The following is a 26,626-nucleotide window of genomic DNA, read 5'->3' on the forward strand; positions in this document are numbered from 1 at the left end:
CACCGATGACATCATGATGACCGATGAAATCATTGACATATCTGATTCCCCATGGGGAGTACTTGACAATGAGCCAGGTCTCAATTTTTCCATGGAGTGCTTTCAGAGATAGAGGTGTAACGTTTTTCCAAGATGGCGCCTGCACCACGTGACCGATGACGTCATAATAGTCATTGAAACATTCTACAGGAGGAGGCGCTCCCATGGTGAAAATTTCATGCCAATCGGACCAACGGTTGCCGAGAAAATGATTTTTTTTAAATGCAAACACCTCCGGCACGCGGCACACGGCACACGGCACACAACACTGAATGCTTAACCCCGCTTTTCGTTTCGCGAGCGCAGGGTAATAATATATTTATTTAGTAACAGTTTACCCACTCCCCAGATTGGGTGGAGTTTGCACATTATTTACTAAATGAAAGGTCTAAATGAAATGGTCGAGTGTAATATTTCCATATTTAATGCATCAATGTGAGTCATGTACAGTGAAAAAGAAAGGAGGAAGATTGACAGTTTTGAAATGTGGTGATCGAGATTTTAAAAATTTTAACTAGCATGGAGGCAAGAAAAACACAAATGTTATTCTTTCAGTCTGTGGAATTCTTCCACACAAAAACACCCCAACAACGAGACCTGATCAGCCAACCCCCCCTCTCTGTCTTCTTCCACCTCGTTTCTGCTCTTGCGCCCTCTGCCTTCTCCATGGTTTATTGAAGCATCTCATGAGCTGAAGATCGCTGAAGGCTACGGAGTGGCATCATTGGCTGAGGGTGCTGCTGTGCCCCTGATACAATGGCATCTGCTGGTTAGGGCAGGAATTAGGACCTGGCCATGGTGCCGGCGACAGCTTACCGATTCTTTAACGTCCAACAACTAATGTCAGCACACAGGATGCAATACCTATCCTCAGACAAGGTCACCAAGCAGGTCATTTCATAACAAATCTTCACAATGCACAACTAGAGAATGGAGCTCACTTCTTATATAATAAATTATATTGATGGCGAATTATAAATTGTTTATCAACACAAAGTTAATTCGTTTAACAAGGATAAAATCATTGAAATGAATTATTTGATGATTTGTTTGTTCCCGAATTTGCACAGATGCGGCTGCTGGAATTGATGACGTGGCCCTCGACGATGCGAACGGTAAGTGACGAGGGTGGGATCGTTGAGTGTTGTAATGATTGTGGAAATGAGGATCGATTAAATAATACTCGTCTTCATGTCTGTCTTTGATTATCGTGATATTTCCAAATACTCTGCTTTTCCATGCGCACCTCATGTTTTTCATTTTTATTCCATTCATTAATCTCTTGTCCCATATCATGTTAACTCATCGCTCTGTTCCACGTGGGTTCCCTCACTCGTTAGCTAACACCTCAGGTGATGATGAAATCGATATTAGATCTCACATCTCAATATTACAGTCACAAAATCCTTGTGATACAGCCCATGCTTGAGAAGCACCAGAATGGTGGTTTGCTTTTCGCATAAACCTTATTTAATTATGAATCAAAAGAACACAAAACAACTCAAGCACGAGTTCCTCATCTCGATGTTTATTTGGAAAATTCTCTTTCACTATCAGAGTACCCACCCTATGGCCGACCTTGTTCGAAGCATGCAACATGCTCTCATGACACATACCTTTATTTGGGTGGTGTATAGGCAACTAACAGCTGCCTCAATCGCTTCTGAAAATAAAAACAAAATAACCCGGGTTATGTGCATGAAGCAAAAACATGGCGACTGTTTACAATTCAAAACACCTCACTTACACTGGAGAACTTACACTGAAAACTTACACTTACACTGAAACACTGAAAACTTACAACTGAACCAAACTTACACTGAAAAAAAACAAAGAATAAAAAAAAACTTGGGGGCAGGAGTACTGTACATACTGTAAAGGGCGTGGACTTATAATACCCTCTCCCACCTTGAGGCGGCGCTACATAATACACATTTGCAGTAGGAATTTGCCCACCCCTCGCCCGCCCCCAAGACCACTGGCAAAGATAAAAACACTCTATGCACTAATTGGGATCATCGGCTCCTACTATGTAGATAGTCTGGATGTAATCGAGATAGAACTGCAGGAGTAGCATGACAAACAAACAAACACACAAACAAAAACACTGGTCTGTGAGTTATATCAAGGATGTTCAAGCAACAGGGTAAACTCCACATAATGATAAACAATAACATGCGGGGAAAGATCACAACATCAGAATATTTTATCAGAACATCGAAGAAAGCTGTTATATCTATGTATTTTTAAAAATGCATGTATGTTTTTTATTTTTTGTGTGTGCAAGATCGAGGCTCGTGTAAGAGCCAACAATAATCACATAAAAACAAACTGATACAAATGACATATGATCAATGGAGCGGTATACAAGCTGGGGAAAGAGCGGGAAGCACACAAGTACAACAGGAGAGAACAGGGACATCGGGAGATCTGTGGGAGGAAGAGAGCTTGGGGGGAGCAGGCGTTGGAAGGGGGGTGGTGGTGGGAGAGGTAAAAAAAAAACACATGGACACAGCTCGGACTTCCAGTAAAGAAGTCGGTATTTCAGAAAAGTGTATCTGGGGTGAATTAATGGGGGTAGAAAAGATCAAGGTTTTGGATGGGGGAAGATAAGAGATGGTGGTGAACAGCTGTTTTAAAGACCTGGAGGAAGGAGTGGGATTGAAGGGAGTGAGGGAGTTTGTTCCAGAGGCGGGAGAAACGAGGATTGAAAGAGTGAAGGTGAGCAGAGAGCCTAGATTTTGGCAGATTAACCATAAGAGGGTCGCTGGTAGATCTTGTGCGACCTGCAGGAATATTTGGGAGACAGAGCACAGACAGAGCTGGGGGAACAAGGCCGGAGACGAGTCGGTGGAAGACAAAAAGACCACCAACCTGCCTGCGGTGAGTGAGTGAAAGGCCCTCGGAGTTAGCTTCATCGCAAGAGATTCCAATGATTCTGAAAGCTACCTACAGGAATTTCCAAACTTAGTTCACTCTGGATAAAGCATCAGCAACGACATTGTCCCTGGCCTTTACATGCTCAATTTCCAAGTTCAATTCCTGCAAAGCCAAACTCCATCTCATCAGCCTCTGATTTCCAACCCTTCATTTTTTGAATGAAGGTGAAGGGGTTGTGATCAAAAATCCAAAGCAAAGCAAATCTTCAGCACTTTTTGAAGGAGGCCGAGCTGAGAGCCAGGATTCATGGTGGTTGGGTGGTGATGCCTGGAAGTATTCACTGCATGGACGCATTTAGGGACGTGGGGTGTTACGGGTTAACCCGTGTAGGAATCTTGGCTCGGCTGCTCCTGAGCACTCAGTGCTTCCAACTCTTCTCTTGATCATAAAAATCATAATCACGGTTGTAGAGTCGGGTGCTGTAGTCACGTGAGTAGCGGTCCCCATCTCGGCTACCACAGTAATAGTCATCCCGCCGAGAGTTGCCAAAACTGCGCTGCTGCTGCTGGGAGCCTCCGTAGTAATCACGACTGCGGCCGCCACCAAAACTACTACTCCCAACCCGGGAGCCATCGCCACCCCTGAAACTACCATTTCCCGGTTTCCTCCTCTGTAGCCCCCTCGATGCCCATGGCCTGCCTTCTCTACTGATATGGTCCGACCATCCAAATCCTTGCCATTCAAATCCTTTTCTGCATCTTTGGCGTCCGTTGTGTTTTCAAATGTGACAAAGCCAAACCCTCTCGACGTTTGCGTCTCCCTGTGTTTTATCAGCAGCACTTCCAAGAGTGGTCCATATTTGCCAAAGATAGAGTCCAGAACATCTTCACTTGTGTCAAAGTTCAGTCCACCTACAAAGAGCTTGCCAACATTGCCTCCATCCATGACTTGTGTGTGCTGACACTTAGTTTCAAGGTACTCGACAAGAAGTGCCTGTGCAAAGGGTGACGTCAGTACCTTCTCCTTCTCTTCAGAGCGCTTCCTACCGAAAGCACGAGTCGCGGCACAGGATGGAAAGATACCCGGAATCTCCTGCTCTAACTGTGCGGTGTTATTTTCCAGACTAGGCTTTTCAACAAACATCGTATTACCAGAAACTCGACCACCGGCCAAATCATTCCCGATAACAAAAGATATTCCCTCTACAGGTGGAGTGGCTTGTAACCCCACAGTGACCGGTCCTGACACCAAATCAGACTTCAAATGGATGACATGAAGAGGAGCGTTAACACAGCCACCAACCCCCTGTAAAAGAACACTAACACCAGTTGCCGTCTTCTCTGACAATGGCAAAATGCCTTCAAGCATCAAAGATTGATGTGCTCCTGTGTCCCTCAATACCCTATCAGGTCTCTGGTTCGTTAAGTCTCCATCCAGTGACACAAACCCCTCTGAAATAAAAGGTATGTAACCCTCTTGAACAAGGTCGTTCTGTGATGCCGTAACTTTGGCATGGGAATCTTCACAAGGCACTGTCCTAGGACGATTTCTCGCATTGGCCAATGCATTCGGAGTTGCACTAGTATGACTCCACTCCTGATTTTTTCTTTTCAGGGCGTAACATTGGGACATCAAATGCCCAGGTTTCTTGCAAAAAGCGCAAGTAGGCCCAGAGGAAAAACTCGTGGTCTGCCTCGGCCCCCTCCCCCCCCCCCCCCCGGAAGATAAGTCTGTCTTGGAACTGTAGTCTTCTGATCCCTAAAAGTCGCGGTATCAGATTTGTCCCCATAGTCCTCTCAAGGCCGCCTCCATGAATATTTGTTCTCCGAACCTGATTTACCATAACTCCCCTGGCTAACTCTAGGCGGGAAGTTAGGTTTGTGGAACCCCATCCTGTGTGTCAAGGCATAGTCATCTGCCACTGTTGCTGCCTCATACAACTCTGGTCCTTTTTTTTCATCCAGTTGTACTTTAATGTCCACGTGGACACACTGTTTGAATTCCTCCACCAAGATCAATTGTCGTAACAGGTTGAAGTCTTTCCCAATCTCCTTCGAGTCACACCACCTATCAAACATGGTTTCCTTCATTCTGGCAAACTCCACATGGGTCTCACTCTCCTTCTTCCTGGCATTCCTGAATTTTTGCCGGTAAGCTTCAGGGACCAATTCATAGGCTTTGAGAATGGTTTTATTCACTGTCTCATAATCTGCACATTGGTCAATCGGTAAAGCCGAAAATATATCTTGAGCTTTACCCACCAGAACACTTTGCACTTACATAGTCCAGGACCCCACAGGCCATTTTAGCATTTGAGCCACTTTCTCAAAGTGTAAAAAACACTTGGCTACCTCCTTTTCATTGAAGGGTGGAACCAGTCTCACGTGCCTACCAACATCCCAAGAGTTCTGACTAGTTGTCGAACGAGCCGGCATGGATACTACTTCTCTCCGTTCTCCCAGTAATTCCAGCTCCTTGAGTTTAAGTTCCTTCTGATACTCCATGTCCCATTCCTTTGACTCCCTTTCGGCTCTCCTTTCCTCTGCTCATTCCTCTACTCTTCTTTCTTCTTCAGCTCTCCTTTCCTCTGCTCTTCTCTCCTCGAGTTCTCGTTCCTGTTCTGCTCTTCTTTCCTCGAGTTCTCGTTCCTGTTCTGCTCTTTCCTTTTCTGCTTTCCTTTCCTCTGCTCTTTCCTCTGCTCTTTCCTCTGCTCTTTCCTCTGCTCTTCTTTCCTCGAGTTCTCGTTCCTGTTCTGCTCTTTCCTTTTCTGCTTTCCTTTCCTCTGCTTTTAACCTTTCCTGGCTCTGCAGTTGCATCGCCATTTTCCGGAGCTCCACATTTTCTTTTTCCTCGGGTAACCAATCCAAGGCTACCTCTTTTCATGTTCCTTGTCCCACCAGAGATTCTACCACCAATGTCTGCATCTCTGCTTTCTTCATATTAACTCGGACCTCCAAGTTAAAATATTTGGCCAATATCAAGAGTTCCGATCTTTTTAACGCTTGGAACTGTGCCTCATTAGGGGACGCCGCAAACTTTTCTGCGTCAAACACCATGGTGACTATCAGTTAGCACCTGTTAACTTTCACACAAAAATTTTCAAATTCTTTTGGAAAAATTTGGGATTAGAAAAATTCCAAATTTGGGAATTTTGGGAATGTTAGGGAATTCTATCCCGGACGAATGTTAGGGAATTTAATCCCGGACGAGGATTTGGGAATTTTGTCAGCAAAGACGAGCCCCCAATTTCTGTTACATGCTCCTCCCCAAACCCCGGTCACGGTGTACCTCCGAGCCCCGAGAGGAGTCACGGCAGAAAGAAGTGTTATTCTGTATGTCAAAGATCAATGGTGAAACCACACCAATTGTTACCAACAAACAAATATTGTATTAAGGTCACATAAGAATAACAGTACAATAACAATAGTAATCAATTGTACAATCAATATATATATATATATCTCCTATGATGGTACCATCAGTATCGTACAATATAACTCACTGTGCTCCAAGTGGGTGAAAAAAGAACGATCCCCAATGTCTCTTTCCCGGCTTCAAGCCAAAGTCGATCCGCTCCAGTGATCTTCAGAACGATGTCTAATCGAGACCAGAATCCCGTTCGGATTGACAGTCACAGTCACGCGGCCAAAGCTGCGCAAAGGTGCCCTCAAGGCGACGGGGAAATCACACCCTCGGGTATGGACATTCCACGGCTCCCAATTGGCGAACCACAGATTTCCCACTCAAAAGCCACGTTACACATACACCAGGTTAATGTCTGGAGGTGGTGAAAATGGTTGAAGCAAGGTGAAAAACCTTGAGCGATGCGAACATCAGATGCGAGTCAAAATGGCCAACGGCCTGTTCTCGAGACGTAATGGCACTCCGATGATTCTCTTCGGAATCAACCTCAAAACCTGTCACGCAGGTTTATCTGTCACAGCGATAACAACTCTGTTGCAGGAATCCCTTTCCCAGGAAACCCCAAAGTTCACTCGTGAACCTCGTTCGCCAACGTTCGCTGAAGACCTCGAAGCAACTTGGCTTCTTGTCCGACTCACTCGCTCCGCCTTCTCCTTCCTCTTCGTCGTTGTCCGGTTCCGGTTTCATTTAAAACATTAACTTTTTTACCTTTTGAAAATAATAATCTCTATTTCCCTCAAACGACAACAATAATAGTACATGGAACCAACAATGTCTACAGTGGATGAAAACCACAACAACGGAAGTGATGAGTCCGTAACACTCATCACAAACTTTAAAAAATCGTCGAATTATGACGTCATAATTACGACACCAATGACATCATCGTTAACAACACCTATTCCCCATATGGAGTTCTTTACCATGAGCCAGCTTTAAATTTTTTCCATGAAGCGGTTTTGGAGATATAGAGGTGCAACGTTTTAAGGCTTTTCCAAGACGGCGCCTGTACCACGTGACGTATAACGTCATAATTATCATTAAAAACAATTATACAGGAGGAGCCGCTCATATTCTGAAAATTTTCTGTCCATCGGACTAACAGTTGCAGAGGATTTTTTTTTTCATACCGTTCCGATCAAGGATTGTACTTGTCGAATTATGACGTCATAATGAAGGTACCATTGACATCATCACCAACATATCTTATCTACCATGGAAAGTACTTGACAATGAGCCATGTTTCAATTCTTTCCATTGAGCGGTTTGGGAGATATAGAGGTGTAAAATTTTTCTAAGATGGCGTCCATACCACGTGACCTATGACGTCATAATTATTAATAAAAAATTATACAGGCGGAGGCACTCTATGGCAAAATTTCGCATCGATCGGACCAACTGTTGCCGAGAAATGAATTTTAAAAATGCAGACACATACGCCGCACGTACGGACGCACCCGAATGCCAAACCCTGCTTTTTGCTTCGCGAGCGCAGGGTAACTACAGGGTATTCATAGAATACTTACCCTGCGCAATCCAACTTGGTGTGAGCCAACTCTTCTGTTGTTGAACATTTTTTTTCTTTGATCCAATATGGCTGCCAGACCACGTGAGCAATGACATCATAAATTTATATTCTCTAATATAATTGCTGCATAGATCATGCTCAATACATTTCAAACTGATCAGACTAAGCGTTGTCCTTGTCGAATTATGACGTCATAATTATGGCACCAATGATGTCATCGTTAACAACACCTATTCCACAGATGGAGTTCTTCACAATGAGCCATGTTTCAATTTTTCCATGCAACGGTTTTGGAGATATAGAGGTGCAACATTTTTCGGTTTTTCCAAGATGGCGCCTGTAACACATGACCTATGATATTGTTGCGAATATGGAATTTGGCCTCCATATCCGCTTGTAAATATTCCCCTATTTTCTCCAATACTCCCCAACTTTCCCCAATCCCCCATTCCCTAGTCCCATTGCATGTAAATAACAATCAGTAGAGCCGACCTTCCCCTTATTCCCCCATTAAATGTCGTGCCCAGGTCCACCGCACCACACGTAGCCAACTTTCGGACATCTTCCTAGTTATTCTTAATCTATGTCAGTTAAGGCCTCGTTTCCATTAATTATGACTCTTCGTTGCACCAGAATGTGATTATATGGCATCAGTAGTGAGTTTAGGACCTTTCCCATACCTCCTCCCATCTTCTTCCCCAAACAACAACAACAACAACAATTACAACTACAACTACGACTACAACAACAGAGGGGCGGGGAGTGTGCGTCCTCACACCGGCTCGGTTACCCGCCATGACCATACGCTCCACGGCGTTACCCCGAAGGGGCTGGCTGTCAGCTCCTCGTCAGGGGCGGAGCCAGTAACCCCCCCACGCACCCAATGAGAAGCAACGTGCCGATTCCACGAGGCGGAGCTAACGAGCCGAGGGCGTGTCACTCCCCGCCGGATATACGCGGCCCCGCGCCGGATGTGACGTGAGATGCGCCCCCAGCCTGGAGAGAGAAGTCGCCACCCCTCAAGCGCTGCAATACCTCCACCGCATCTCTTAAACTGGACCGTACGTGATCCTGCCCTGAGCCCAGGTGCACCTGGAGCGATCGCTACCCGCCTGTCCTTTCCATCAAACCCCGTGTGAGTGAGCCTTGTCCCGTTTATCTGTCGTCCGTTGGGGTTAATATAAGTGTGTTTAAGTGCCCACCTTCCTATGTTTCCCTCTTGTCCCTGTAATCTAAACCTTCCGCATTATTGTAATAACAACCTTTGAGAACCGTATCCCTGGTGTCGTGTCGTATTAATTCCAGCCGTGTGTCTTCTTTTTCCTTCATTGGTCTAGCATAGCGCGATTAGTCAACGTTCGGGCACAATCGGGTAACTTGTGCAGACGTGGTCATACCATAAAACCGCTCGGTAAATAACATCCAAGCCACGTCTGTAACAATATAATGATTATGATTATCATTAAAATATTCTAAAGGAGGAGGGGCTCGTCTGGTGAAAATTTCGCATCCATCAGACCAACAGTTGCTGAAAAAAAAGAATAATGATTACATGGATAAGTGTTGTATTTGTCGAATTGTGACGTCATAACGAAGGCACCGATGACATCATGATGACCGATGAAATCATTGACATATCTGATTCCCCATGGGGAGTACTTGACAATGAGCCAGGTCTCAATTTTTCCATGGAGTGCTTTCAGAGATAGAGGTGTAACGTTTTTCCAAGATGGCGCCTGCACCACGTGACCGATGACGTCATAATAGTCATTGAAACATTCTACAGGAGGAGGCGCTCCCATGGTGAAAATTTCATGCCAATCGGACCAACGGTTGCCGAGAAAATGATTTTTTTAAAATGCAAACACCTCCGGCACACGGCACACGGCACACGGCACACGGCACACAACACTGAATGCTTAACCCCGCTTTTCGTTTCGCGAGCGCAGGGTAATAATATATTTATTTAGTAACAGTTTACCCACTCCCCAGATTGGGTGGAGTTTGCACATTATTTACTAAATGAAAGGTCTAAACTCTAAATGAAATGGTCTAGTGTAATATTTCCAAATTTAATGCATCAATGTGTCATGTACAGTGAAAAAGAAAGGAGGAAGATTGACAGTTTTGAAATGTGGTGTTCGAGATTTAAAATTTTTTAACTAGCATGGAGGCAAGAAAAACACAAATGTTATTCTTTCAGTCTGTGGAATTCTTCCACACAAAAACACCCCAACAACGAGACCTGATCAGCCAACCCCCTCTCTCTGTCTTCTTCCACCTCGTTTCTGCTCTTGCGCCCTCTGCCTTCTCCATGGTTTATTGAAGCATCGCATGAGCTGAAGATCGCTAAAGGCTACGGAGTGGCATCATTGGCTGAGGGTGCTGCTGTGCCCCTGATACAATGGCATCTGCTGGTTAGGGCAGGAATTTGGACCTGGCCATGGTGCCGGCGACAGCTTACCGATTCTTTAACGTCCAACAACTAATGTCAGCACACAGGATGCAATACCTATCCTCAGACAAGGCCACCAAGCAGGTCATTTCATAACAAATCTTCACAATGCACAACTAGAGAATGGAGCTCACTTCTTATATAATAAATTATATTGATGGTGAATTATAAATTGTTTATCAACACAAAGTTAATTCGTTTAACAAGGATAAAATCATTGAAATGAATTATTTGATGATTTGTTTGTTCCCGAATTTGCACAGATGCGGCTGCTGGAATTGATGACGTGGCCCTCGACGATGCGAACGGTAAGTGATGAGGGTGGGATCGTTGAGTGTTGTAATGATTGTGGAAATGAGGATTGATTAAATAATACTCGTCTTCATGTCTGTCTTTGATTATCGTGATATTTCCAAATACTCTGCTTTTCCATGCGCACCTCATGTTTTTCATTTTTATTCCATTCATTAATCTCTTGTCCCATATCATGTTAACATCATCGCTCTGTTCCACGTGGGTTCCCTCACTAGTTAGCTAACACCTCAGGTGATGATGAAATCGATATTAGATCTCACATCTCAATATTACAGTCACAAAATCCTTGTGATACAGCCCATGCTTGAGAAGCACCAGAATGGTGGTTTGCTTTTCGATGAACCTTATTTAATTATGAATCAAAAGAACACAAAACAACTCAAGCACGAGTTCCTCATCTCGATGTTAATTTGGAAAATTCTCTTTCACTATCAGAGTACCCACCCTATGGGCGACCTTGTTCGAAGCATGCAACACGCTCGCATGACACATACCTTTATTTGGGTGGTGTATAGGCAACTAACAGCTGCCTCAATCGCTTCTGAAAATAAAAACAAAATAACCTGGGTTATGTGCATGAAGCAAAAACATGGCTACTGTTTACAATTCAAAACACCTCACTTACACTGGAGAACTTACACTGAAAACTTACACTTACACAGAAACAATGAAAACTTACAACTGAACCAAACTTACACTGAAAAAAAACAAAGAAAAAAAAAAAACTTGGGGGCAGAAGTATTGTACATACTGTAAAGGGCGTGGACTTGTAATACCCTCTCCCACCTGGAGGGGGCGCTACATAATACACATTTGCAGTAGGAATTTGCCCACCCTTCGCCCGCCCCCAAGACCACTGGCAAAGATAAAAACACTCTATGCACTAATTGGGATCATCGGCTCCTACTATGTAGATAGTCTGGATGTAATCGAGATAGAACTGCAGGAATAGCATGACAAACAAACAAACACACAAACAAAAACACTGGTCTGTGAGTTATATCAAGGATGTTCAAGCAACAGGGTAAACTCCACATAATGATAAACAATAACATGCGGGGAAAGATCACAACATCAGAATATTTTATCAGAACATCGAAGAAAGCTGTTATATGTATGTATTTTTAAAAATGCATGTATGTTTTTTATTTTTTGTGTGTGCAAGATCGAGGCTCGTGTAAGAGCCAACATTAATCACATAAAAACAAACTGATACAAATGACATATGATCAATGGAGCGGTATACAAGCTGGGGAAAGAGCGGGAAGCACACAAGTACAACAGGAGAGAACAGGGACATCGGGAGATCTGTGGGAGGGAGACAGCTTGGGGGGAGCAGGCGTTGGAAAGGGGGTGGTGGTGGGAGAGGTAAAAAAAAACACATGGACACAGCTCGGACTTCCAGTATAGAAGTCGGTATTTCAGAAAAGTGTATCTGGGGTGAATTAATGGGGGTAGAAAAGATCAAGGTTTTGGATGGGGGAAGATAAGAGATGGTGGTGAACAGCTGTTTTAAAGACCTGGAGGAAGGAGTGGGATTGAAGGGAGTGAGGGAGTTTGTTCCAGAGGCGGGAGAAAAGAGGATTGAAAGAGTGAAGGTGAGCAGAGAGCCTAGATTTTGGCAGATTAACCATAAGAGGGTCGCTGGTAGATCTTGTGCGACCTGCAGGAATATTTGGGGGACAGAGCACAGACAGAGCTGGGGGAACAAGGCCGGAGACGAGTCGGTGGAAGACAAAAAGACCACCAACCTGCCTGCGGTGAGTGAGTGAAAGGCCCTCGGAGTTAGCTTCATCGCAGGAGATTCCAATGATTCTGAAAGCTACCTACAGGAATTTCCAAACTTAGTTCACTCTGGATAAAGCATCAGCAACGACATTGTCCATGGCCTTTACATGCTCAATTTCCAAGTTCAATTCCTGCAAAGCCAAACTCCATCTCATCAGCCTCTGATTTCCAACCCTTCATTTTTTGAATGAAGGTGAAGGGGTTGTGATCAAAAATCCAAAGCAAAGCAAATCTTCAGCACTTTTTGAAGGAGGCCGAGCTGAGAGCCAGGATTCATGGTGGTTGGGTGGTGATGCCTGGAAGTATTCACTGCATGGACGCATTTAGGGACGTGGGGTGTTACGGGTTAACCCGTGTAGGAATCTTGGCTCGGCTGCTCCTGAGCACTCAGTGCTTCCAACTCTTCTCTTGATCATAAAAATCATAATCACGGTTGTAGAGTCGGGTGCTGTAGTCACGTGAGTAGCGGTCCCCATCTCGGCTACCACAGTAATAGTCATCCCGCCGAGAGTTGCCAAAACTGCGCTGCTGCTGCTGGGAGCCTCCGTAGTAATCACGACTGCGGCCGCCACCAAAACTACTACTCCCAACCCGGGAGCCATCGCCACCCCTGAAACTACCTCCACGTTTTCCTCCTCTGTAGCCCCCTCGACGCCCATGGCCTGCCTTCTCTACTGATATGGTCCGACCATCCAAATCCTTGCCATTCAAATCCTTTTCTGCATCTTTGGCGTCCGTTGTGTTTTCAAATGTGACAAAGCCAAACCCTCTCGACGTTTGCGTCTCCCTGTGTTTAATCAGCAGCACTTCCAAGAGTGGTCCATATTTGCCAAAGATAGAGTCCAGAACATCTTCACTTGTGTCAAAGTTCAGTCCACCTACAAAGAGCTTGCCAACATTGCCTCCATCCATGACTTGTGTGTGCTGACACTTAGTTTCAGGGTACTCGACAAGAAGTGCCTGTGCAAAGCGTGACGTCAGTACCTTCTCCTTCTCTTCAGAGCGCTTCCTACCGAAAGCACGAGTCGCGGCACAGGATGGAAAGATACCCGGAATCTCCTGCTCTAACTGTGCGGTGTTATTTTCCAGACTAGGCTTTTCAACAAACATCGTATTACCAGAAACTCGACCACCGGCCAAATCATTCCCGATAACAAAAGATATTCCCTCTACAGGTGGAGTGGCTTGTAACCCCACAGTGACCGGTCCTGACACCAAATCAGACTTCAAATGGATGACATGAAGAGGAGCGTTAACACAGCCACCAACCCCCTGTAAAAAACACTAACACCAGTTGCCGTCTTCTCTGACAATGGCAAAATGCCTTCAAGCATCAAAGATTGATGTGCTCCTGTGTCCCTCAATACCCTATCAGGTCTCTGGTTCGTTAAGTCTCCATCCAGTGACACAAACCCCTCTGAAATAAAAGGTATGTAACCCTCTTGAACAAGGTCGTTCTGTGATGCCGTAACTTTGGCATGGGAATCTTCACAAGGCACTGTCCTAGGACGATTTCTCGCATTGGCCAATGCATTCGGAGTTGCACTAGTATGACTCCACTCCTGATTTTTTCTTTTCAGGGCGTAACATTGGGACATCAAATGCCCAGGTTTCTTGCAAAAAGCGCAATTAAGCCCAGAGGAAAAACTCGTGGTCTGCCTCGGCCCCCTCCCCCCCCCCCCCCCCCGGAAGATAAGTCTGTGTTGGAACTGTAGTCTTCTGATCCCTAAAAGTCGCGGTATCAGATTTGTCCCCATAGTCCTCTCAAGGCCGCCTCCATGAATATTTGTTCTCCGAACCTGATTTACCATAACTCCCCTGGCTAACTCTAGACGGGAAGTTAGGTTTGTGGAACCCCATCCTGTGTGTCAAGGCATAGCCATCTGCCACTGTTGTTGCCTCATACAACTCTGGTCCTTTTTTTTCATCCAGTTGTACTTTAATGTCCACGTGGACACACTGTTTGAATTCCTCCACCAAGATCAATTGTCGTAACAGGTTGAAGTCTTTCCCAATCTCCTTCGAGTCACACCACCTATCAAACATGGTTTCCTTCATTCTGGCAAACTCCACATGGGTCTCACTCTCCTTCTTCCTGGCATTCCTGAATTTTTGCCGGTAAGCTTCAGGGACCAATTCATAGGCTTTGAGAATGGTTTTATTCACTATCTCATAATCTGCACATTGGTCAATCGGTAAAGCCGAAAATATATCTTGAGCTTTACCCACCAGAACACTTTGCACTTACATAGTCCAGGACCCCACAGGCCATTTTAGCATTTGAGCCACTTTCTCAAAGTGTAAAAAAAACTTGGCTACCTCCTTTTCATTGAAGGGTGGAACCAGTCTCACGTGCCTACCAACATCCCAAGAGTTCTGACTAGTTGTCGAACGAGCCGGCATGGATACTACTTCTCTCCGTTCTCCCAGTAATTCCAGCTCCTTGAGTTTAAGTTCCTTCTGATACTCCATGTCCCATTCCTTTGACTCCCTTTCGGCTCTCCTTTCCTCTGCTCATTCCTCTACTCTTCTTTCTTCTTCAGCTCTCCTTTCCTCTGCTCTTCTCTCCTCGAGTTCTCGTTCCTGTTCTGCTCTTCTTTCCTCGAGTTCTCGTTCCTGTTCTGCTCTTTCCTTTTCTGCTTTCCTTTCCTCTGCTCTTTCCTCTGCTCTTTCCTCTGCTCTTTCCTCTGCTCTTCTTTCCTCGAGTTCTCGTTCCTGTTCTGCTCTTTCCTTTTCTGCTTTCCTTTCCTCTGCTTTTAACCTTTCCTGGCTCTGCAGTTGCATCGCCATTTTCCGGAGCTCCACATTTTCTTTTTCCTCGGGTAACCAATCCAAGGCTACCTCTTTTCATGTTCCTTGTCCCACCAGAGATTCTACCACCAATGTCTGCATCTCTGCTTTCTTCATATTAACTCGGACCTCCAAGTTAAAATATTTGGCCAATATCAAGAGTTCCGATCTTTTTAACGCTTGGAACTGTGCCTCATTAGGGGACGCCGCAAACTTTTCTGCATCAAACACCATGGTGACTATCAGTTAGCACCTGTTAACTTTCACACAAAAATTTTCAAATTCTTTTGGAAAAATTTGGGATTATAAAAATTCCAAATTTGGGAATTTTGGGAATGTTAGGGAATTCTATCCCGGACGAATGTTAGGGAATTTAATCCCGGACGAGGATTTGGGAATTTTGTCAGCAAAGACGAGCCCCCAATTTCTGTTACATGCTCCTCCCCAAACCCCGGTCACGGTGTACCTCCGAGCCCCGAGAGGAGTCACGGCAGAAAGAAGTGTTATTCTGTATGTCAAAGATCAATGGTGAAACCACACCAATTGTTACCAACAAACAAATATTGTATTAAGGTCACACAAGAATAACAGTACAATAACAATAGTAATCAATTGTACAATCAATATATATATATATCTCCTATGATGGTACCATCAGTATCGTACAATATAACTCACTGTGCTCCAAGTGGGTGAAAAAAGAACGATCCCCAATGTCTCTTTCCCGGCTTCAAGCCAAAGTCGATCCGCTCCAGTGATCTTCAGAATGATGTCTAATCGAGACCAGAATCCCGTTCGGATTGACAGTCACAGTCACGCGGCCAAAGCTGCGCAAAGGTGCCCTCAAGGCGACGGGGAAATCACACCCTCGGGTATGGACATTCCACGGCTCCCAATTGGCGAACCACAGATTTCCCACTCAAAAGCCACGTTACACATACACCAGGTTAATGTCTGGAGGTGGTGAAAATGGTTGAAGCAAGGTGAAAAACCTTGAGCGATGCGAACATCAGACGCGAGTCAAAATGGCCAACGGCCTGTTCTCGAGACGTAATGGCACTCCGATGATTCTCTTCGGAATCAACCTCAAAACCTGTCACGCAGGTTTATCTGTCACAGCGATAACAACTCTGTTGCAGGAATCCCTTTCCCAGGAAACCCCAAAGTTCACTCGTGAACCTCGTTCGCCAACGTTCGCTGAAGACCTCGAAGCAACTTGGCTTCTTGTCCGACTCACTCGCCCCGCCTTCTCCTTCCTCTTCGTCGTTGTCCGGTTCCGGTTTCATTTAAAACATTAACTTTTTTACCTTTTGAAAATAATAATCTCTATTTCCCTCAAACGACAACAATAATAGTACATGGAACCAACAATGTCTACAGTGGATGAAAACCACAACAACGGAAGTGACGAGTCCGTAACACTCATCACAAACTTTAAAAAATCGTCGAATTATGACGTCATAATTACGACACCAATGACATCATCGTTAACAACACCTATTCCCCATATGGAGTTCTTTACCATGAGCCAGCTTTAAATTTTTTCCATGAAGCGGTTTTGGAGATATAGAGGTGCAACGTTTTAAGGCTTTTCCAAGACGGCACCTGTACCACGTTACGTATAACGTCATAATTATCATTAAAAACAATTATACAGGAGGGGCCGCTCATATTCTGAAAAATTTCTGTCCATCGGACTAACAGTTGCAGAGGATTTTTTTTTCATACCATTCCGATCAAGGATTGTACTTGTCGAATTATGACGTCATAATGAAGGTACCATTGACATCATCACCAACATATCTTATCTACCATGGAAAGTACTTGACAATGAGCCATGTTTCAATTCTTTCCATTGAGCGGTTTGGGAGATATAGAGGTGTAAAATTTTTCTAAGATGGCGTCCATACCACGTGACCTATGACGTCATAATTATTAATAAAAAATTATACAGGCGGAGGCACTCTATGGTAAAATTTCGCATCGATCGGACCAACTGTTGCCGAGAAATGAATTTTTAAAATGCAGACACATACGCCGCACGTACGGACGCACCCGAATGCCAAACCCTGCTTTTTGCTTCGCGAGCGCAGGGTAACTACAGGGTATTCATAGAATACTTACCCTGCGCAATCCAACTTGGTGTGAGCCAACTCTTCTGTTTTTGAACATTTTTTTTCTTTGATCCAATATGGCTGCCAGACCACGTGAGCAATGACATCATAAATTTATATTCTCTAATATAATTGCTGCATAGATCATGCTCAATACATTTCAAACTGATCAGACTAAGCGTTGTCCTTGTCGAATTATGACGTCATAATTATGGCACCAATGATGTCATCGTTAACAACACCTATTCCACAGATGGAGTTCTTCACAATGAGCCATGTTTCAATTTTTCCATGCAACGGTTTTGGAGATATAGAGGTGCAACATTTTTCGGTTTTTCCAAGATGGCGCCTGTAACACATGACCTATGATATAATGATTATGATTATCATTAAAATATTCTAAAGGAGGAGGGGCTCGTCTGGTGAAAATTTCGCATCCATCAGACCAACAGTTGCTGAAAAAAAAGAATAATGATTACATGGATAAGTGTTGTATTTGTCGAATTATGACGTCATAACGAAGGCACCGATGACATCATGATGACCGATGAAATCATTGACATATCTGATTCCCCATGGGGAGTACTTGACAATGAGCCAGGTCTCAATTTTTCCATGGAGTGCTTTCAGAGATAGAGGTGTAACGTTTTTCCAAGATGGCGCCTGCACCACGTGACCGATGACGTCATAATAGTCATTGAAACATTCTACAGGAGGAGGCGCTCCCATGGTGAAAATTTCATGCCAATCGGACCAACGGTTGCCGAGAAAATGATTTTTTTTAAATGCAAACACCTCCGGCACGCGGCACACGGCACACGGCACACAACACTGAATGCTTAACCCCGCTTTTCGTTTCGCGAGCGCAGGGTAATAATATATTTATTTAGTAACAGTTTACCCACTCCCCAGATTGGGTGGAGTTTGCACATTATTTACTAAATGAAAGGTCTAAATGAAATGGTCTCGTGTAATATTTCCAAATTTAATGCATCAATGTGTCATGTACAGTGAAAAAGAAAGGAGGAAGTTTGACAGTTTTGAAATGTGGTGTTCGAGATAAAATATATTTAACTAGCATGGAGGCAAGAAAAACACAAATGTTATTCTTTCAGTCCGTGGAATTCTTCAACACAAAAACACCCCAACAACGAGACCTGATCAGCCAACCCCCTCTCTCTGTCTTCTTCCACCTCGTTTCTGCTCTTGCGCCCTCTGCCTTCTCCATGGTTTATTGAAGCATCTCATGAGCTGAAGATCGCTGAAGGCTACGGAGTGGCATCATTGGCTGAGGGTGCTGCTGTGCCCCTGATACAATGGCATCTGCTGGTTAGGGCAGGAATTTGGACCTGGCCATGGTGCCGGCGATAGCTTACCGATTCTTTAACGTCCAACAACTAATGTCAGCACACAGGATGCAATACCTATCCTCAGACAAGGCCACCAAGCAGGTCATTTCATAACAAATCTTCACAATGCACAACTAGAGAATGTAGCTCACTTCTTATATAATAAATTATATTGATGGTGAATTATAAATTGTTTATCAACACAAAGTTAATTCGTTTAACAAGGATAAAATCATTGAAATGAATTATTTGATGATTTGTTTGTTCCCGAATTTGCACAGATGCGGCTGCTGGAATTGATGACGGGGCCCGCGACGATGCGAACGGTAAGTGATGAGGGTGGGATCGTTGAGTGTTGTAATGATTGTGGAAATGAGGATCGATTAAATAATACTCGTCTTCATGTCTGTCTTTGATTATCGTGATATTTCCAAATACTCTGCTTTTCCATGCGCACCTCATGTTTTTCATTTTTATTCCATTCATTAATCTCTTGTCCCATATCATGTTAACATCATCGCTCTGTTCCACGTGGGTTCCCTTACGAGTTAGCTAACACCTCAGGTGATGATGAAATCGATATTAGATCTCACATCTCAATATTACTGTCACAAAATCCTTGTGATACAGCCCATGCTTGAGAAGCACCAGAATGGTGGTTTGCTTTTCGCATGAACCTTATTTAATTATGAATCAAAAGAACACAAAACAACTCAAGCACGAGTTCCTCATCTCGATGTTCATTTGGAAAATTCTCTTTCACTATCAGAGTACCCACCCTATGGGCGACCTTGTTCGAAGCATGCAACACGCTCTTATACCTTTATTTGGGTGGTGTATAGGCAACTAACAGCTGCCTCAATCGCTTCTGAAAATAAAAACAAAATAACCCGGGTTATGTGCATGAAGCAAAAACATGGCTACTGTTTACAATTCAAAACACCACACTTACACTGGAGAACTTACTCTGAAAACTTACACTTACACTGAAACACTGAAAACTTACACTGAAAACTTACACTTACACTGAAACACTAAAAACTTACAACTGAACAAAACTTAAACTGAAAAAAAAACAAAATAACTTGGGGGCAGGAGTACTGTACATACTGTAAAGGGCATGGACTTGTAATACCCTCTCCCACCTTGAGGCGGCGCTACATAATACACATTTGCATTGAGAATTTGCACACCCCTCGCCCGACCCCAAGACCACTGGCAAAGATAAAAACACTACTATGCACTAATTGGGACATGCTGATCCTACTATGTAGATAGTCTGGATGTAATCGAGACAGAACTGCAGGAGTAGCATGACAAACAAACAAAAACACAAACAAAAACACCGGTCTGTGAGTTATATCAAGGATGTTCAAGCAGCAGGGAAAACTCCACAAAATGATAAACAATATTATGCGGGGAAAGATCACAACATCAGAATATTTTATCAGAATATCGAAGAAAGCTGTTATATCTATGTATTTTTAAAATTGCATGTATGTTTTTTATTTTTGTGTGTGTGCAAGTTCGAGGCTCGTGTAAGAGCCAACAATAATCACATAAAAACAAACTGATACAAATGACATATGATCAATGGAGCGGGAGACAAGCTGGGGAAAGAGCGGGAAGCACACAAGTACAACAGGAGAGAACAGGGACATCGGGAGATCTGTGGGAGGGAGACAGCTTGGGGGGAGCAGGAGTGGGAAGGGGGGTGGTGGTGGGAGAGGTAAAAAAAACACATGGACACAGCTCGGACTTCCAGGAAAGAAGTCGGTATTTCAGAAAAGTGTATCTGGGGTGAATTAACGGGGGTAGAAAAGATCAAGGTTTTGGATGGGGGAAGATAAGAGATGGTGGTGACAAGCCTGTTTTAAAGACCTGGAGGGAGGAGTGGGATTGAAGGGAGTGAGGGAGTTTCTTCCAGAGGCAGTAGAAAAGAGGAATGAAAGAGTGAAAGTGAGCAGAGAGCCTAGATTTTGGCAGATTAACCATACGAGGGTCACTGGTAGATCTTGTGCGACCTGTAGGAATATTTGGGGGACAGAGCACAGAGAGAGCTGGGGGAGCAAGGCTGGAGAGGAGTCGGTGGAAGACAAAAAGACCACCTACCTGCCTGCGGTGAGTGAGTGAAAGGCCCTCGGAGTTAGTTTCATCGCAGGAAGGAGATTCCAATGATTCTGAAAGCTTTGGTTTCAACAGCGTGAAGACGAGCTAGGTGTGAGGCAGGAGCACCAGCCCAGAGGGGAGAGCAGTATTCGATTGAGCTGCGGATGAAAGCCATGTATGTGGTGAGGAGCTCAAGTGTGCCAAGGAATTGCCCAAATTGAAAGAAAACTTTTGTATTTGACAGAAAGATCCAAAGAAAAATTGTATTGCAAAGCAATTGTCCCTCTTGTTGCACTTTCTTTCTCTACTAAGTTCACCCCTTAATTTTGTAATCGTCCTGTCGAGTTAAACATCAGGGGAAACCGTTTTATACCAAGCGGGGTTCTCGACGTACTCTGGACCACCATAGGTCGTCTCGTGCCGGTCGGTACCCCGTGTTCATATCCCCATGTTGAGAAACCCTGCTCTGGATGATCCAACCAGCCCGTGATTATCAAGGAGAGGATTCGGTAAACATTATTAAAACTTACAAATATTCACATGATTTGCACGTTTCATTTTCTGATAAATATTTCATGTACACACACAATATCGAACCAATAGTTTCAACTTACGTGAGATTGTTGGAGGTTTATACAAAGTGATGACTGTGTTTGCGTTTTCGTCCATTTGTCTAACGAAATCTATGGCGTCTCCGTGGCCGCAGATGGTCGCGAGCCGAGACCTGGAACAAGCAGAAAATGCGATACGAGGAGAATTTACTATGCCAATGCGATTGTGAACAATGCAAAAGGTGCAAATTCAAAGGGTGCCATACCTGCCCCTTCATCAACACCACAAGAATAACAGTTCCGACGAGCGCCACCATCGATGTCACCCAACATTTTACCTGTGAGACCTCCAATGTAGTCTACTGTATTTCATGTTTACTTTGCAATAAACTCTACATTGGTCAAACTGGAAAGACGCTCAAGGAGGGTTTCGGGCAACACCTCAACAAAATCATCAGATCCCGCAACCAAGCATCCGTATCTAAACACTTTAACCACATCCACTACATTGACACTGATAAAATGCAGGAGAGTATATCTGTTTGTGGATTGAAAATCCAAGCTGACAAAAAACTCCGGGAAAGAGAAGAAAGGGAAATCATCGAGAAACTTGGAAAAAAACACCCAGACGGCATGAATTAACGATGATAAAAAATTCCATTTCTTTCCTCCTTCCGCTTCCTTTTCCTGCCATCTGCCCCGTAGATACAGCTCTACCTATCCTCACCTGCCGATATACCACCTACCCCTACCCGACATACTCCCTTCTACACCCCCACTCCCTTCTACAACTCCACGCCCTTCTAAAACTCCACTCCCTGCTACACCCCCACTCCCTTCTACACTCCCCTCCCTTCTATACCCCCACTCCCTTCTACACTCCCCTCCCTTCTACAACCCCCTCCCTTCTACAACCCCCACTCCCTTCAACACCCCCCCCTTCTACACCCCCCTCCCTTCTACACTCCCCTCCCTTCTACAACCCCCTCCCTTCTACAACCCCCTCCCTTCTACAACCCCCTCCCTTCTTCACCCCCCTCCCTTCCACAACCCCCCTCCCTTCTCCACCCCAACTCCCTTCTAAACCCCTCATCCCTTCTACACCCCCCGTCCCTTCTACAACCCCCTTCTCTTCGACAACCCCCCTCCCTTCTACAACCCCCCTCCCTTCTCCACCCCCTCCGTTCTACACCTTCACTCCGTTCTGCACCCCCACTCACTTCTACAACCCCCTCCCTCCCTTCTACAACCCCCCTCCCTTCTACATCCCCACTCCCTGCTACACCTTCACTCCTTGCTTCACCTTCACTCCCTTCTACATCCCCACTCCCTGCTACACCTTCACTCCTTGCTTCACCTTCACTCCCTTCTACACCACCACTCCCTTCCAAACCCCTCCTTCCTTCTACAACCCCACTCCCTGCTACACCCCCACTCCCTTCAACACCGCCCACACCCTTCTACAACTCCCCTCCCTTCTACACCCCCACTCCCTTCCAAACCCCTCTCCCTTCTTCAACCCCACTCCCTGCTACACCCCCACTCCCTTCTGCACCTTCACTCCCTTCTGCACCTTCACTCCCTTCTGCACCTTCACTCCCTTCTACACCTCCACTCCCTTGTACACCCCCACTCCCTTCTTTACCTTCACTCCCTTCTCCACCCATACTCGCTTCTACACCTCCGCTCCATTCTACACCTCCACTCCCTTCTACAACCCCCCTCCCTTCTCCACCCCTCCTCCCTTCAACAATCACCCCTCCCTCTACTACCCCCCCCTCCCTTCTACATCCCCACTCCCTGCTACACCTCCACTCCCTTCTTCACCCCATCTCCCTTATACATCCCCCCTCCCTTCAACAACCCCCCCTCCCTTCTACAACCCCCTCCCTTCTACAACCCCCTCCCTTTTACACCCCCTCCTTTCTACACCCTCCTCCCTCCCTTCTACAACCCCCCTCCCTTCTACACCCACAATCCCTGCTACACTTTCACTCCCTTCTCCGCCCCCACTCCCTTCTACACCCCCACCCCCTTCTACACCCCCACTCCCTTGTAAACCCCTCCTCCCTTCTACACCCCCATCCCTTCTACAACCCCCCTCCCTTCTGCACTCCCACTCCCTTCTACAAACCCCCTCCCTTCTACAACCCCTCTCCCTTCTACACCCCCTCCCTTCTACAACTCCCCTCCCTTCTACACCCCCACTCCCTTGTAAACCCCTCCTCCCTTCTACACCCCCATCCCTTCTACAACCCCCCTCCCTTCTGCACTCCCACTCCCTTCTACAAACCCCCTCCCTTCTACAACCCCTCTCCCTTCTACACCCCCTCCCTTCTACAACCCCCCTCCCTTCTACACCCCAACTCCTTCTAAATCCCTCCTCCCATCTACACCCCCCGTCCATTCTACAACCCCCCTGCCTTCTACAGATCCCCTCCCTTCTACACCCCCCTCCCTTCTACACCCTCCTCCCTCCCTTCTACAACCCTCCTCCCTTCTACATCCCCACTCCCTGCGACACCCCCACTCCCTTCTACACCTTCACTCCCTTCTACACCCCCACTCCCTTCAACACCCCGACTCCCTTCGACAGCTCCCCTCCATTCTTCAACCCCCCTCCCTTCTACACTCCCACTCCCTGCTACACCCCCACTCCCTTCTACACCTCCACTCCCTGCGAAACCCCACTACCTTCGACCCCTTCACTCCCTTCTTCACCCCCACTCCCTTCTACACCTCCACTCACCTCTCCACCCCCACTCCCTTATACACCTCCACTCCCTTCTACACCTCCACTCCCTTCTACACCTACTCTCCCTTCTACAACCCCACTCCCTTCGACACCTCCACTCCCTTCTACACCTCCACTCCCTTCTACACCTCCACTCCATTCTGCAACTCCACTCCCTTCTACACCTTTTTTTTCTTTCTTTTTTGTATACATAACCGAGGCTCGTGAAAGAGCTAACATTTGTCACACAAACAAATCAGACAGACAAACAAACAAAGTATATAAAAAGGGGAGCGGTAGACAAGATGGGGAGAGAAGGGGGAAGCACATAAACGCAACATTTGAGAGCACGGACATCGGGAATGTGTGGGAGGGAGAGGGCTTGGGGGGAGGCGGCGTGGGAGGGGGGGGGGGGGGAGAAGCATAAACACAAGAACACCAAGGACTTCCAGGAAAGAAGTTGGTATTTCAAAAAAGTGGATTTGGGGTGAAATTAGCGGGGGTAGAAAAGATCAAGGTTTTGGATGGGGGAAGATAAGAGATGGTGGTGAACAGCTGTTTTGAAGACCTGGAGGGAGGAGTGGGATTGAAGGGAGTGAGGGAGTTTGTTCTAGAGGCAGGAGTAAAGAGGAATGAAGGAGTGAAGGTGAGCAGAGAGCCTAGATTTTGGCAGATTAACCATAAGAGGGTTGCAGGTAGATCTTGTGCGACCTGTATGAATATTTGGGGGACAGAGCACAGAGCTAAAATGGCTTAATGGTGGAAGCAAGGAATGCAATGAATGGAGCAAGGCCGGATGGAGCCGGATGGAGCCGGATGGAGCAAGGCCCAATGGAGCAAGGCCGAAAGCAATGAATGGAGCAAGGCCGGAGAGGAGTCGGTGGAAGACAAAAAGACCACCAACCTGCCTGCGGTGAGTGAGTGAAAGGCCCTCGGAGTTAGCTTCATCGCAGGAGATTCCAATGATTCTGAAAGCTTTGGTTTCAACAGCGTGAAGCCGAGCTAGGTGTGAGGCAGGAGCACCGGCCCATATGGGAGAACAGTATTCCATTGAGCTGCGGATGAAAGCCTTGTATGTGGTGAGGAGCTCAGGTGTGCCAAGGAATTTTCCAAAATTGAAAGAAAACTTTTGTATTTGACAGAAAGATCCAAAGAACAATTGTATTGCAAAGCAATTGTCCCTCTTGTTGCACTTTCTTTCTCTACTAAGTTCACCCCTGAATTTTGTCATCTTCCTGTCGAGTTAAACATCAGGGGAAACTGTTTTATACCAAGCGGGGGTCTCGCCGTACTCTGGACCACCATAGGTCGTCTCGCGCCGGTCGGTACCACATGTTCATATCCCCCATGTTGAGAACCCCTGCTCTGGATGATCCAACCAGCCCGTGGTTATCAAGGAGAGGATTCGGTAAACATTATTAAAACTTACAAATATTCACATGATTTGCACGTTTCATTTCCTGATAAATATTTAATGTGCACACACAATATCGAACCAATAGTTTCAACTTACGTGAGATTGTTGGAGGTTTATACAAAGTGATGACTGTATTTGCGTTTTGTCCATTTGTCTGACGAAATCCATGGCGTCTCCGTCTCCGCAGATGGTGGCGAGCCGAGACCTGGAACAAGCAGATGCGAGGAGAATATAATATGCCAATGCGATTGTGAACAATGCAAAAGGTGCAAATTCAAAAGGTGCCATACCTGCCCCTTCATCAACCCCGACCGCACCAAAACCACAACAATAACAGGTCCGACGAGCGCCTCCATCGATGTCACCGAACGCTTTACCTGTGAGACCTCCAATGTAGTCTACTGTATTTCATGTTTACTTTGCAATAAACTCTACATTGGTCAAACTGGAAAGACGCTCAAGGAGGGTTTTCAAGAACACCTCAGCAATATCAGGCGCGGAGGAGGTAGTTCGGTTTCTGACCACTTTAACGATGCCGGATCCAGCAACCAAGCATCCGTATGTGAACACCTTAAACACAAAAAATACATTCAACTTGATAAATTGCAGGAGATTATATCTGTTTGTGGATTGACAACGCGATCTGACCCAACACTCCGGGAAAACAAAAAAACGCAAATCATCAGGGAACTTGGAACAAAACACCCAGCCGGCATAAATAAACGATTATAAAACATTCCATTTCCTTCCTCCTTCCGCTTCCTTTTCCCGCCATCTGCCCCGTATATACAGCTCTACCTATCCTCACCTGCCGATATACAACCTACCCCTACCCGACATACTCCCTTCTGCACCCCCACTCCCTTCTACACCTCCACTCCCTTCTACACCTTCACTCCCTTCTACACCTCCACTCACTTCTACACCTCCACTCACTTCTACACCTCCACTCCCTTCTACAACTGCACTCCCTGCTACACCCCCACTCCCTTCTACACCTTCACTCCCTTCTACACCTCAACTCACTTCTACACCTCCACTCCCTTCTACAACTCCACTCCCTTCGACAACTCCACTCCCTTCTACACCCCACTCCCTTCGACAACTCCACTCCCTTCGACAACTCCACTCCCT

The 26,626-nt window shown here is 45.7% G+C and overlaps 1 protein-coding gene across 1 annotated transcript; it reads left to right on the plus strand.

Moving 5' to 3' along the window:
- The first annotated feature begins 795 nt into the window (after positions 1-795).
- LOC144893631 (uncharacterized) lies at positions 796-26,626 on the plus strand. The gene is made up of 5 exons (XM_078784490.1): positions 796-808; positions 1,110-1,154; positions 10,589-10,633; positions 18,963-19,007; positions 25,680-26,626. Exons 1-5 carry the CDS (start codon positions 796-798, stop codon positions 26,222-26,224), a joined length of 693 nt encoding a protein of 230 aa, XP_078640616.1. The 3' UTR covers positions 26,225-26,626.

The sequence above is a fragment of the Myxine glutinosa genome, chromosome 1 (genome assembly GCF_964187855.1).
Source record: "Myxine glutinosa chromosome 1, kmMyxGlut1.1, whole genome shotgun sequence".
Taxonomy (NCBI): domain Eukaryota; kingdom Metazoa; phylum Chordata; class Myxini; order Myxiniformes; family Myxinidae; genus Myxine; species Myxine glutinosa.